This window comes from Meles meles, chromosome 13, assembly GCF_922984935.1.
Source record: "Meles meles chromosome 13, mMelMel3.1 paternal haplotype, whole genome shotgun sequence".
In the NCBI taxonomy this organism is placed as follows: domain Eukaryota; kingdom Metazoa; phylum Chordata; class Mammalia; order Carnivora; family Mustelidae; genus Meles; species Meles meles.
In genome coordinates, this window is record NC_060078.1 from 29,748,334 (window position 1) to 29,762,494 (window position 14,161).

General features: G+C 39.2%; 1 protein-coding gene across 1 annotated transcript in view; it reads left to right on the plus strand.

Annotated features, from left to right (window-relative positions):
• TET1 (tet methylcytosine dioxygenase 1) overlaps positions 1 to 14,161 on the plus strand; it is a 132,823-nt gene that overhangs the window by 26,729 nt on the left and 91,933 nt on the right. The window contains exon 2 of the mRNA XM_046027684.1: positions 2,322 to 2,375. Coding sequence (XP_045883640.1) covers positions 2,322 to 2,375 — 54 coding nt within the window. The remainder of the gene's footprint in view (positions 1 to 2,321; positions 2,376 to 14,161) is intronic.

Here is a 14,161-nt window from a genome sequence, read left to right on the forward strand (position 1 = left end):
TTAAACTGTACACTTAAAAATGGTTAAAATGCCAGATTTTATGTTACGTATAATTTATCGCATGTGCACCCACGGACACGCACATGTGCACACACACCACACGGACCTCCGAGAAGAAGCAGCGTAGGGCCATTTCTAAGTCTTGCTGTATTGAGTCCTGTTTTTCTACCTTTTTCATGGCTTTGCTTCATTCGCCACAGAGAGCTTCTTAGTGTGGGCTCAGTATCCTCGATGTTGGCCTGATGGACGTGTTTAGGTCAGAATCTACTGGTTTTGCTACAAGGAAGCTTGCTTTTTGTATTTGTTGAGAATTTTGAGGGTGGGCAGGTGAGGGAGACGTAGTTTCATGTGGGAAAACAGTGCATGTTGGACTTAACCATGCTAACAAGGAAAGCGTGCCTTTGTGGCAAACCGAAAGGCTAGGAATCCCGAGTGATGAAACACAGGCCTTCCGGCCCTCACTCTGTTCCTGATTTCTGGTTGTGGGAATCTGTTCTGAATCCAACTGCAAGTGGAAAACCCATCTTTGGCTGGGCAGCCAGGGCGGCCCTCCTGCCAATCCCCTAAATGTGTTGTTGAAACTTTGGCCCTGTGAGGATGGAGCTGAGGCTGTCTTCCCAAGATCTGTGCAGCTGTCAAGGTGGCCGTGATGGGACTGTGACCGGCCTCTACACTACGTTTTGGCAGTGACCTTGAGACCTGCCAGCTCACAGCAGCTGTCCTGGTTCTTTCTCTCCTGCCATGGTTGCTTGGCCAGGGGGCTGAGGGGAGGGAGCTAAACTCCGCTGGCTCTGGCATTCTCTGGGGACTGGCAAGTTCCAACTTCAGTGCCCAGCTCTCTCAGTGCCTACCACCCACTGGGCGAGGTGGCAGTCCAGGTGCGTGAGTGTGGGAGGCTGCTAGTGCCACCTCTGGCTCAGCTCCCAGTCTCCAGGAAGTGGGTGGCCCCAGTGGCCCCGGTGGTCCTGTCTGACCATCAGCCGGGTGAGCAGACAGGCTGTGGGGGTCCGGGGTGTGTGTTGGGGGGTAAGCAGGAACCTGCTTGGCAGCTCCAGGGACAGATGCTCAGTGACAACTGATGATCTCCAGAGACTGAGGAGCCAAAGGTGCCCTTTTTGTCCCAAAGGTATGAGCCCACCTTCTGGACCGGCGGGGGTATCTTTAGGAAATGAAGGTCACCAGAGATGTCTAGAGCGAGAGAGAAATCTTTTCTCCCCAGCCACTGAGAGTGGCAAGTGTTATTTTGAAAACTCCTCCCCCTCTCCTTGTCCTCACCCTGTCCTTTTTCCTTTCAAGTGGCTTCATTAGTATTTTTTAATCCGCCTTTGTCATTGGACATTTATTGACAGAAATCAAATTGCTGTGTTTCTGGGCAAAGCGCCTGCTGCAAAGAGGTGTGGTTCCCGGGGAATGAGACACGCAGCCCAACAGCTGAGCCTACACTGTCCTCACATAACCTCCCTGCCTTAAATATCGCCAATATTTAGCCTTGCCTTATAAAGTAAAAATGCACAATACCTTCCAGAGTTTCAGCAAGCCCAAATGCCCCCCTCAGCTCAGTTATATCTCCTGTACGTTGGAGGCAGAGCCGCGCACCCCTCCCCCCGCGCAGACCTGCCCTCGGAGCCGCCAAGAGGTTACTAATCAGGGAGCCTCCGCCATCGATCCGATGGTGGAGACCTGGGGGATTTGTGTGCATTGTTTTTGCTGAAGCCTCCTGTGATTTCGGCGCGACCAGATCCTCTGCAGCGCACTCCATGTCGCAGCTTGTGGCTGCCTGTGTCCTGTGGTGAGAGCGGAGCCGCACAGGAGATCCTTTGTCTAGGAAGGCTAGCAGAGAAGATCACTTTGGAGTTGCTAAGCTCTGCATTGCCATTGGCTGCACTCTTTGTGGGGCTGTTTTTGCAAAAGGCATGCCCAGCACGTCTACAGTGCTGGCAGGCCAGGGCTGCCTTTAAACACCATGATAATAATACCAAAAAGCAGTTTGCAGAACTGTTCCACTGTAGAGGCTTCCTCTGCAGAAGCAAGCAAGATGGCTACCTCGTGGGCTTCGCTGTGAAGAATGCAGAGGCTAATTAAGACAGACTTTAAGGGGAAAAAAGGGTATTTCCCTACTTCATCTTTATGCAAGGCTTTTTTTCAGTGACTTTTAAAGTATACATTTTACATAAGCTCTTTAGGTTCTGCCTAGCAAACATGTTGATGATTTTAAATGGTCTAAGTAGTTTTATAGAGAAATAGCCAAAAATTTTGGGGGGGTGGGAGCTAATTTTTTTTTTCTTAAACGGAGGCTCATTTTGCAATTTGATTTTTTTTAGGTTATAAAAGAAAACAAGAGGCCCCAGAGGGAAAAGAAGCCCAAAGTTTTAAAGGTAATCAGTTATTGATTAAATCATATTTAATTTTTTGCCATTTCATATAGTATTTTTCTGTCACTTAGGAGTAAATTTGGAGTACAGTGGATGTGAATTCTCCCCGATTTTCAGTAGATAAATGAATTTTCACTCAACGGAAGTGTTTCTGTCTCTCTCCCTCTCTCTCTTTTTTTTGATGTGCTGTATGGTGTACATATTAGCATCCTTTATTTTCAACTCCACACAAGTCTGCAAAAGGAAAAGTTTATATGCAAAGTGTTGTGAATAAAATTTGTTTTTCTTTGTAGATCCTTTTGTAGCATCCGCCTTTGTGGTGTTGCACCAGTGTGTAAACTTAAGCTCTTAAGGAGACACTATTTGAAGTTGACAGCTATGATCCATTGTGATTTTAATAGACCTTCCATTAGATACTATTTTAAAATGTGTGGTTTTGCTTTCCAAAGAGAAAGGTCCTTAGAGGTTTTAGTTCAACTTAAAATATGTAAGCCATCGAGATCAGCCAAATTATCATTGCCTGATCCCAGATTCTCATTGTATCATTTTTAATTTTGGCATTCATAGAGCTGTAGAAATATGCATGTTTTCTTTATTTTCAGTAGTTCAGTAGTTTGCCTAATGAGTATTTAGCAGTAACCTAATTCGGTTGTAAGCTAACAGTCTGTGATATGAGCTTTGTACAGTATTTAGAAGGGTTAATTTAAAAGCATATGGCACTACTCAAAGTTCAAGGCTAGCTTTAGTTTAGCAAATGGGTGCTTATGTGTTAAATAAAGGTTTCCAGTGGCATATTGCTGTTACAAATGTAAGCAACCTGAGCAAGTAACCTTTTTAATTCAAAAAAGACCTTAAGCAATAAAACTGATCTTTAAAATTATACCGTGTATATATAATTAACAACATTTTCACCTAATCTTAGCTTTTCTTTTGCAAATAAAGTTTTAGCCCTCAAAGAGGAACAACATGTTGAACGATGGATGTGGCAAATTTTTATGTCATTTGCTTCCCCCGTTGTGTACCTTGAAAATGTTATTGACATGGAGAACCAAACCTTGCATTGCTTTCAAATTTGTCTGACCACCTTGAGTTTCTGTTTCCTGTGTGTACGCGGCCGTTGCCATGTACATTTTCATCAACCAACAAGTATTTGTTTAATATTTACCACACAGCCATCAGTGTTCTAGGCACTGTGAAATGAATGAAATTGCTTGGCACAAATTCTCATTGGGCCTGGACGAATAGAATACTGGTTATTTTCAAGGTAAATTAACCCCTTCTGTTTTTCTTCTGGATATTGACCCACCCGCCCCCTTTTACTTACTCCCTCTCTTCCAGCTGTCGAACTGTATCATTAAAAGCCCTGCTTGTATTTCTTAATCTCTTCTCACACTTTCTGTGTTGGGTGTATCCATCTCAGGTGTTTGGTCTTCAGATTTTCAAGTGAGAAATCATTTTAGTGCTGCTGTTAAAATGGCTCTCAAATTTGCAGGGGTTAGGGTGGGGGCATAGAGAAGGAGTTCAATTGCATGGACAGACTGATCTAGAAGAAGCTTGGTAGCTAAATCGTCATCTGCCTTTGCTAGGAAGTGAAATTGATACTACTTAATTCTATGTTTATTTTGTTAGTCTGTGGGTGTCCTGTCACCTGAAATAAATTTCAGAAGTAAATATACTGTGTGTTGCTTTTTTCAATTATGGCAGTGGACTCTGACTTATTTTAAAATAAAGTGTCTGTGAGTGGCTGAATTTCATGTGCCACAGCAATGAAACTGAACGGTTGCTCACTTTCCTCTATAGTTGTCTGTTGTTATACAGGAGTAGGGAAATGCCCTAAAAGGAAAAATAATAATTTTTTCCTCTGATGTTGGTATTTTAAAATGTTTTCTTTAATCTTCTATTGGCTAATATATATTTTGTTCACCAGAGAAAGCTTTGTTTCTTTGTTCCACAGTAGAAATGCTAAAATACTTTCAGATTTTAGTTTGATATGTGTAAAATAGATAGAATATTGTACAACCCTGAAGGAGATGTTATGAAAACTAAATTCATATTTTGGGAGGGAGGGCAGGGGAAGAGTACAACTTTGAGCTTAAGGTTTCATGGGTGAGGACTTAGCGTTCAGCTGGGTGCTACCCGGGGGAGCAGTGATGGGAGGCTACAGGTTACAACTTGGTCTCCTTTCATAATTCTCTCTTTGCCTTAGGCATTCTGCCAGAGATCTAGTCCACTTCCTTTGACTCTGGCCTCTTAGAACTTCAGATCTAGGTCCCTTGCTTTTTGTCAGGGTGGATGCTGCAGGTATCCTAAGCAAAGATTTTATCGGCATTTTCTGTGAAGAAGTAGTTGGACAGGTGAAGAGTCTGATTAAGGAAATTGGGTGCAAAAGCCTGTCCCATTCTACTCTGAACCTGCTAACTAAATACCGAATCCAGTCGCGGGGCTGAAATTGCCTGGTATGTCTCATACCTCTCACTTTTAAGCACTCTATTATCTATATCAATAACCTGTATTCATTTTATTATAGTTCAAAATGTAAAAGTGTGGATAGTGACTTCTAATCCCTGACTAGAGAGAGAATTCTCCTCTAGCTGAAATGAGTTTCTGTTCAAAGCACTCAAACTGCCAGAATGGGTATCAAATGATGGGGGTAGGAGATAAGCAAAGCACAAATTCCTGTCCCCACTGGTCTGGAGGACCAGGTTCCTGCTCAAGCCCTATTGATAATCAACTAGGGTTATTTTATATATACGTGATTATTTTATATATACGTGGCATGTTATTGGCTGGGCTGTAATTGTCTCTTTGACTCTTGAATAAGGTAAAAGTGGAAATAATTTCAGGTTTTGATTCATAAAATCGGACTTGTGAGTGGCATGCTTTTGGAACTCCACTTGGCAGAAACATTTATGTAAATATAATCTCTACTTGGTGTGTCAGGGTAAGAGGATATATTCCTTTAAGAGAATGTCGATTTTAAGATAATACACTTTCGTTAGGTCATCAGTCATTGTCCCTGGAAAAAACCAGATTGCATGGTCATTTGGGGGTATCAAGGGGAATTTAATAAAGGAATTGTTTAAAAGACGTGGGCAGGGGTAAGGGCGAAATGAGGGATGGCAAAGCATCCCAGGACTAGTGACCGCAGAGCTTTCTCACCATTCTTAGACCTGAAGGAGCCAAGAGTGGGAGCAGAAACCCAGATAGAAACAACAGTTGGAACTGAAGAGATGAAGGAAGGGTTTTTATTGCAGTCTTTGATACCCGCATGTTTCTGCAGACAGAAAGTTTTGGGGGTCGGAGGATGCAAATAAATACCCTGCCCTCCAGTTTTCTGCTGCTTTCATTGGTGGATCTGATCAGAAGCCAAAAGGGACCAGTCGGCCAGTTGGTTGAGTGGACCAAGAGGGGCAGACAGAACATATTCAGCATCATTAGCGACTACAGGGACAGGATAGGATGATGGGTTCATGGTACCAGAACCATTATTATAAGAGGGTAACATTAGATGAACCTGGGTAAAGTATATGTAAGAAAGCCTATACTGTGTTTGCCACTTATCTGTAAATCTAAAATCATTTTTTTAAAAAGATTTTATTTATTGGGGCGCCTGGGTGGCTCAGTCATTGGGCCTCTTCCTTCGGCTCAGGTCATGATCCCAGGGTCCTGGGATCAAGCCCGGAATCAGGCACCTGGCTAAGCGGAAAGCCTGCCTCTCCCTCTCCCACTCCCTCTGCTTGTGTTCCCTCTCTCGCTGTGTCTCTCTCTGTCAAATGAATAAAATAAAGTCTTTTAAAAAATGATTTTATTTATTTATTTACGGTTTTATTTATTTATTTAACGGAGAGAGCGAGAGAGCATAAGCAGGGGAATTAGTAGAGGAAAAGGGAGAAGCAGGCTTCCTGCCCAGCAGGGAGCCGAATGAGGGAGTCGATCCCAGGACCCTGGGATCAACGCCGAGCTGAAAGCAGACGCTTAACCATCTGAGCCATCCAGGCGCCCCTAAAATCATTTCAAAATAAAAAGTGTGGGCATCTGTGAGTGGGAACCATATTTATACATTCTATAATTAGAGACACTCTTTCGAGGGCAGTAAGGGAATATTTTCTAGCTATTAGGTTATAAAATATAATCAGAGTTGGAATTGGAAGAACTGAGTGAACAAATATAAAGAAATGGCAGTAGATATTAAACCAGGAAACAGTCTACAGATGATTTAGAAAAGAAAAAATGAAAGCTAAGTGATCTTCCTGCTAGCTTCTACACTGGCAGCCAGCTCTTCACTGTTTCCTTCCTTCCTTGATGATGCTGATAAAGGAGAGAACAAGTACTGCTGGGAGCTGATGGAGGACATAGACATACCTAAATAGATTTTTAAAGTATTTTATTTATTTATTTTTCAGAGGAAGAAAGATAGCATAAGCAGGGGGAGTGGCAGGCAGAGGGAGAAGCAGGCTCCCTGCTGAGGAGTTTGATCCTAGAACGCTGGGATTATGAAAAGCCAAAGGCAGTTGCTTAACCAACTGAGCATCCCTATTTAAATATTTTTTGAAAACTGTTTTAAAAGGAGAATCAAATCATAAATAAATCATATTCATATATTGTCTTGATTTGCATGACATAGTGACATTCAAAATATTTAGTACCATCATTGCCTGGCACATAGTAAATGCTCAGTAAGTTCAGTTTCCTGAACAACATCATTTACATTGAATAATTTCTCCCTTTTTTAGCCACATACTAAATGCTGGGGCTACAATGGTGTTTAAGACCGAAATGATTTCTGCCCTCATGGAGATTAACTGCTTAGGAAAGGCAGGCAAAAATTAAAGACAAATGAATAAATTAGAAATCGTGGCATATGCTTTGAAGGAAACAAAAAAATTGCCAAGCTAGAGAAGTTTACCTCATATATTTGTGAGCTTTTTCCTTCATTTTAAAATTCTTATGCATACTGGCACTGATTTAAAAGTACCAAATTAGATACAATTGAGTTATCTTGTTTATTTTTAAAACCCATTAAGCTAGGAGAAGTGGAAGTTTGAACAGTTACTAAACGTTTTTTCTCTGCACACTTATCTACAACATTGTTTCAGCTAGTAAAAAAATCATTGGTAAATGATAAACTTTTCTTAACTGTAGTTATAATGTAGCATTCTATGACATAGTAACATGTTGCAAATTTAAGTGCCTGATCAAATACTGAGATTGACCATTGTTCGGGCCAAAAAGCATGCAATTTTTATAGTCTTTCACAGTCAAATGCTGTGAATCCCAGACTTCTGAGTATAATGGACTCATAGGGAAAAATTCAGAGTGAGTGGTGAGAGTATCTAGAAAGCAAGACCAGCTTAAAAAAAAAAAAAAAACAAAAAACCCCAAAACAAAAGGCATATACATTCAAAGAAGATAATCTCAGAATATAGGACAGTAATATAAATTTAGTTATTTAGTTTTATGATTCAACACATGGTCCTTATTTTCCTCAATGTGTCATAAACTGGGGAAAATTGTCAAAGATGTGTGCTCATGCATCAGTGTTTAGTCACATGACCAAAGGCACGCATGGGGTTTCTGGTTTGCATACCCAGAAACTGTAATATAGCACTTTGCCCAGAGATGATCAGACTGATTTCAGGGCTAGGTTCTCACTAAGCCAGCTCACACACAGTCAAATCATTCATTTATTATTGGAGCACGTACATTTCCAGTGACTCAAGACCCATGTTCATTCTGTAATTTCTAGGAATGATCCCAGAGAATCAGTGAATAAAAGCCAACTGGGGTGAATGGGCGTGAGGAAATTTCATTCAAGCTACCCAAAAAAAAAAAAAAAAAGAAAGAAAGAAAGAAAGAAAGAAATCTGTTGAATTCTTCCTAGCTAAGAAAAGAATATATACCTTGTGTCTTGAATACTTAGGCTCATTTGAAACTTGTTTATGTTTTCATAGTGCTGGACCAGAATTTTTTTTTTTTTTTTTTTAGAATGTATTTTTTAAGAGTCAGAAAAAAACGCTCAAAATAAATGTTAATAAATTTTTGTTGAAACCTTACTAGTATTTTAATTCATTTTCAGGTTTAATTAATGTAATAAGTGAATGTCTTTCAGTGTCCAAAATGTTATAAAAATAATATTTTTAAAGATCTGATCACAAAATTTACCCACCACAGAGCTGATGTAAGAGAATGAAGATTATAGAATCTTTTTTTAACCGATTGTGATGCTCTGTTTTTTTAAATACTAACTCTTTGAGTCCTTTTTGAATTAATAGCAGGATTTTCTGCATGTGACAGGTTTTAAGAGAGGAGACGCTATAGTTTTATCATGTATGTTTAAAATTTACTGATGTCATATGAGTTTGATTAAAGCACATGTTCTTTTCATGGTTCTAAGAAACCAGATGTTAAACAGTAAACTTATTATAGGAACTTACTTATTTTAAAGAACTAAATTATTTATTTTAAGCAGTATATGGCATATGTGCTTACTTTTAAATATAGTACACACATAAACATACCTATATAAGACAGGATTACTATAGAGTAAAATTAATTATTTAATACATGTAAACTGGTTAGGACAGCTTGGTATATAATAATTTCTCAATTAGTGTGTTGTTATAGCTAAAGGTCTCATATGTGTTACTAAAAATATTAAGTGAACCTTTCAGAAAATGTGTATTTTCTTAGCAGTACATTCACTTAATTACTTTATTTGAAAACTATAAACCTATATTCCAGAAAGCCTTTTCTTTCCTTTAAAAATTCCACTTAGCTTTTTGTAATGAGGAATATCAGAAATAAGACCTCAAACCTTGAAAGTCCTAAATTTCTCTTTCCCCTTTTATTTTTAAATATTTTATAGGGATGCCTGGGTTGTCCAGTTGGTTGGGCGCCTGACTCTTGATTTCGACTCAGGTCATGATCTCAAGGTCGCGAGAAAAGCCCAAATCGAGCTCTGTGGTGGGCATAGAGTCTGCTTAAGATTCTCTGTCTGTCTGTCTCTCTCTCTAGGTATGTCTCATAATTAATGGTTGGTTTGAATTGTAGAACTCAGATACAAAGACAAAGGTAAGATGGACATGAACACATCCAACCAAAACAAAATACAAGATTTAGGGATGTTTTCAGGTTATATATCTTAAGCTTGTTTTCTTCCAGATAAGAATCACTTAATAAAGTTCTCACTAAATTATCAAAAAAATTATCTTAAGGGGCACGTGGGTGGCTCAGTTGTTAAGCACCTGCTCTCAGCTCTGATCATGGTCCCAGGGTCCTGGGATCGAGCCCTGCATCCGGCTCCCTGCTCAGTGGGAAGCCTGCTAGACTCTTCTACTCCCCACCCCCTACACCAACCCTCCCGCCACTTGTGTTCCCTCTCTTGCTGTCCCTCTCTCTCTTTCTCTCTCTGTCAAATAAATAAATAAAATCTTTTTTTTAAAAGATCATATTTATTTATTTGACAGAGAGAGAAAGAGATCACAAGTAGGCAGAGAAAGGGGGAAGCAGGCTCCCTGCTGAGCAGAGAGCCCAATGTAGGACTCAATCCCAGGACCCTGGGATCATGACCTGAGCCAAAGGCAGAGGCTTTAACCCACTGAGCCACCCAGGCACCCCAATAAATAAAATCTTTTTAAAAAATTATCTTAAATATCTGAAGGCATTTTTTCTATCTTAGAAATGAAAACATTTTCACTTAATGTTTTCACTTAATATCTTACATACTTATTTCACTTTAGAAAAAAAAATCTGATAATTTATTTCAATTTTTTTAAAAGATTTTTTATTTATTTATATGACAGAGATCACAAGTAGGCAGAGAGGCAGGCAGAGAGAGAGGAAGGGAAGCAGGTGCCCTGCTGAGCAGAGAGCCCGATGCGGGGCTCGATCCCAGGACCCTGGGATCACGACCTGAGCCGAAGGCAGAGGCTTTAACCCACTGAGCCCCCCCCTGCGCCCCAACTTTATTTCAATTTTTGAAATAAGCTTAAAGTTTAGACAAAACTTCCTACTGAAAAAAAATAGGGAAAATATATCTGAAATTTTCTGAGCATTTAAATTATGATACCATAAATATCTGATGTTAGTTACTTTTCAATTTTTTATTTTGAACTTTATATCTCCTATTGTATCAGCAGTACCCAAAGGAAGGTGGATGACCCTTAATGTCACGTAGTCCTGGGTTAAGCCGTGTTTCATCTATTTACTGTATTACCTAAGGAAGTTTAAGTAAAGTCTGAGACCTGTTTTCCATATCTGTAAAGGGGAACAGTAACTAATCTACAGTGTTGTTTGAAAACTTGGATAATTTTTAATTTACTTAATTTATCTCATAGTGTATGTTTAATAAATGATAGCTTACACCATCATTATTGTTCTTGTTGTGATTGTTAATATAAAATCCTTGTAGAATATTAATGTGTTTAGATTTTGAGTTCTCACTTCTTTTAAAAAATTTTATTTATTATTTGAGAGAGAGCAAGAGAGTAAGAACAGGGGGGAGAGGGAGGCTCCCCACTGAGCAGGGAGCCCGAAGCGGGGCTCTATCCCAGGACCCCGAGATCATGACCTGAGCCCAAGGCATGTGCTTAACTGATTGAGCCATCCAGGGACCCCCTCATTTTACAAACTAGATTGTAAACCTTTTAGCTCAGAGCAGCAGTCACTTTGTGTTCTGCATAGTGTCCTGGGCTTATAATTCAATAAATGTTAGTTAAGTGAATGATTAAATTAATACATATCATGGCTTGATTTCAGTTAGTTGGGTCGGAACTGTAGAAATTACTATGCTGACATGTTGGTGTACAAGAGAAACTGTTTTCTGAAAGCATCTGGCCAGGCCTGAGTAGTCTGTGAAATGAATTGCTATGGAAATCAGGATATATATCTAATAAATTTAAACTAGTTGGATTAATTTTTCTCTAATTTTTATTTGAAAAAGCTAGGTTTATAGAGACATTGAAAGAATAATACATTAAACGTCTGTATTCCTTTATATACTTTTTTTTCCTGGACCATGTGACATTTTACCTGTAAATACTTCAGCATGCCTCTCCTAAGGAAAGATTATTCTATGTAACCATGATACAATTATTACACTAAAGAAGTTTAATATTGACTCAGTCTAACCTAAAATACTGTCCATTGAAAAATCGTTTCAGTTGTCCTCCCAACCCCCTAAAAATCCTTTGCAGCTGTTTTCCTCCTGACTCAGCATCCAGTTTTAGATCACATCTTGCATTGGGTTCTGTCTCTCTGATTACCTGGCTTTTCTACCATTTTGTGTGTGTGTGTGTTTTTCTTGACTGATAAGTTTGAATACTGCTTGTCTTTTCTGACATTCTTCTTTTTTTTTTTTTAAGATTTCATTTATTTATTTATTATTTGACAGAGAGAGGGAGAGGGAGAGAGCGAGCAAGCACAAGGAGGCAGAGCGGCAAAGGGAGGAGAAGCAGGCTCTCCACTGAGTGGGGAACCCTAGCATTGGGCTCAGTCCCAGGACTCTGGATCATGACAAGAGCTGAAGGCTGATGCTTAATGGACTAAGCCACCCAGGCGCCGCTCTTTACTTACATTCTTATAAAATCTTTCAGTTTGACAGTCAAGAAGTCTCGGTAACTGGCAGTAAATTTCAGATTTTGGGTAGATTGTCCAGTTCACATCTAGCTGTTGGAGACTGTCCAGTGATTCTTGGATTGGATCCTAAATTTCTAATTAGAGGAGGTAAGCAGATTGAAAAAAAAATTAGTGTAAATTCAGAGATTAAATTGCACTTTTGCATCTACACCTGGTGGTAGCAGGGAATGGATGAGAAAGGGATAGCTTAGTTATTGGTTTGCTAAAATAAGGAAACAAAAAAGTGAAGTAGGGGTATTTCTAGGGCCATGGGGAAGGACTTACAAATGTATTATTGGCTTGAAGTAAAGGTTTTGATGAACCTTATAAAAATCTGAAGTTTATTTTCTCCAGATAAATAGAAGGTATTTCAAAATGTTAATTTTATCACTCCACCCATGAAATCTAGTTTACTTAGTGGCTGGTGTAAAATCACCGCACCGCAGGTTAGAACATTTCATCAGAAATGTAATCCAGCTGTCTGGGGTTTATTTAAAGCCTCTGATATTTGATCTCTTCACTAAAACAAGTTAGGACCATCAGAAAGCTGAGTTACCTGGGCCACATTGCCTCAGATCCCATATGCCTTAGGACACATGATATAGTTACAGGGGGCCGGACAGGCTAATGTCTGCTCAGTGTAATTTCTAACAAAAATGGACTGTGAGGATTAATTTACAGGCTGCCCGTGGTCAGAAAGAAAGAGGCAATATAAATAATGTTTTCCAATTTGACTTTTCATTCAGAATACTCAGATTTGTAGGGCAAGCAGTGTAAGGTGCTCAACTTTGAAATGAGAAAGCATCTGGTCTACCCCCTACTTTTTGGTGAACTTCGTTAAAATTAAAAAAAATTTTTTGATATATTTTTGAACAACAGAAAAGCTATGAGTAGTACAGAGTAGTCCCGTATACCCCTTAGCGAGTTTTCCCAAATGTTAACATTTTATCTTGTTTGCGTTCTCTCTCTCTACATAGATCCCCCTGAATTCTTTAGTGTAACTTTCAAATGTGATGTCTCTTTATCCTAAATACTGAAATATGCATTTCTTTCAAACAGGGACCTCTTCTTACATAGTTACGTTATAAAGGTCAAAGTCAGTAAATTAACATTGATAATAATAACTAGCATTAACTAATCTACTGATCAGATTTCACCATTGTCCTTAATAATGTGATATCAAGGGGCACCGGTGTGGCTCAGTCGTTAAGCATCTGCCTTCGGCTCAGGTCATGATTACAGGGTCCTGGGTTCGAGTCCCACATTGGGCTCCCTGGTCAGCAGGAAGCCTGCTTCTCCCTCTCCCACTCCCCCTGCTCGTGTTCCCTCACTCGCTGTGTTTCTATCAAATAAATAAAATCTTTAAAAAAAAAGTGATATCAAAAGATAATTTCAGATCCTGCTTTGCATTCAGTAGTTCTCTCTCTCTTTTTTTTTAAGATTTTATTTATTTATTTGACAGAGATCACAAGTAGGCAGAGGCAGGCAGAGAGAGGAGGAAGCAGGCTCCCTGCTGAGCAGAGAGCCCAATGTAGGGCTCGATTCCAGGACCCTGGGATCATGACCTGAGCCGAAGGCGAGAGGCTTTAACCCACTGAGCCACCCAGGCACCCCAGTTCTCTCTTTTTAAAATTAAATATATTATTTTATTATGCATAGCTTTATGACTACTTATATACATATATACATACATACATACATACATACATACACATATATAAATATGTATATACAATATACATAGATAGTCATATATATATGTCACTCCCCAAGGTGACACAAGTTGAAATTCAGAATTTTATATCTATTAAAGAAATTGAAACTCCTAAAAATCCTTTCCTCAAAAAAGGAGAGTTTGTATAATTTTATTAGTGTATTTTTCTAAATAGGTCAAAAGGAAAATAGCATTTTTATAAGCATTTTTCTTGAGAAGGGAACATTAATACTTACAAGAAGTCAGCATAGTTTTTACTCCAAATCATAACAAGAATATTACAGAAAGGAAAATTACAAGTTGATCTTTCTGTATCTGAACGTGCATGCGTACGTGCATACAGCCTCAACAAAGTATTTCAGATCAATTCTAGTAATATATAAAGAGGATAATATATTGTGACCAAGTGGGTCCTAGTGTAGTAATGCAAGGTTGGTTTAGTATTCAACGCAATCATTGC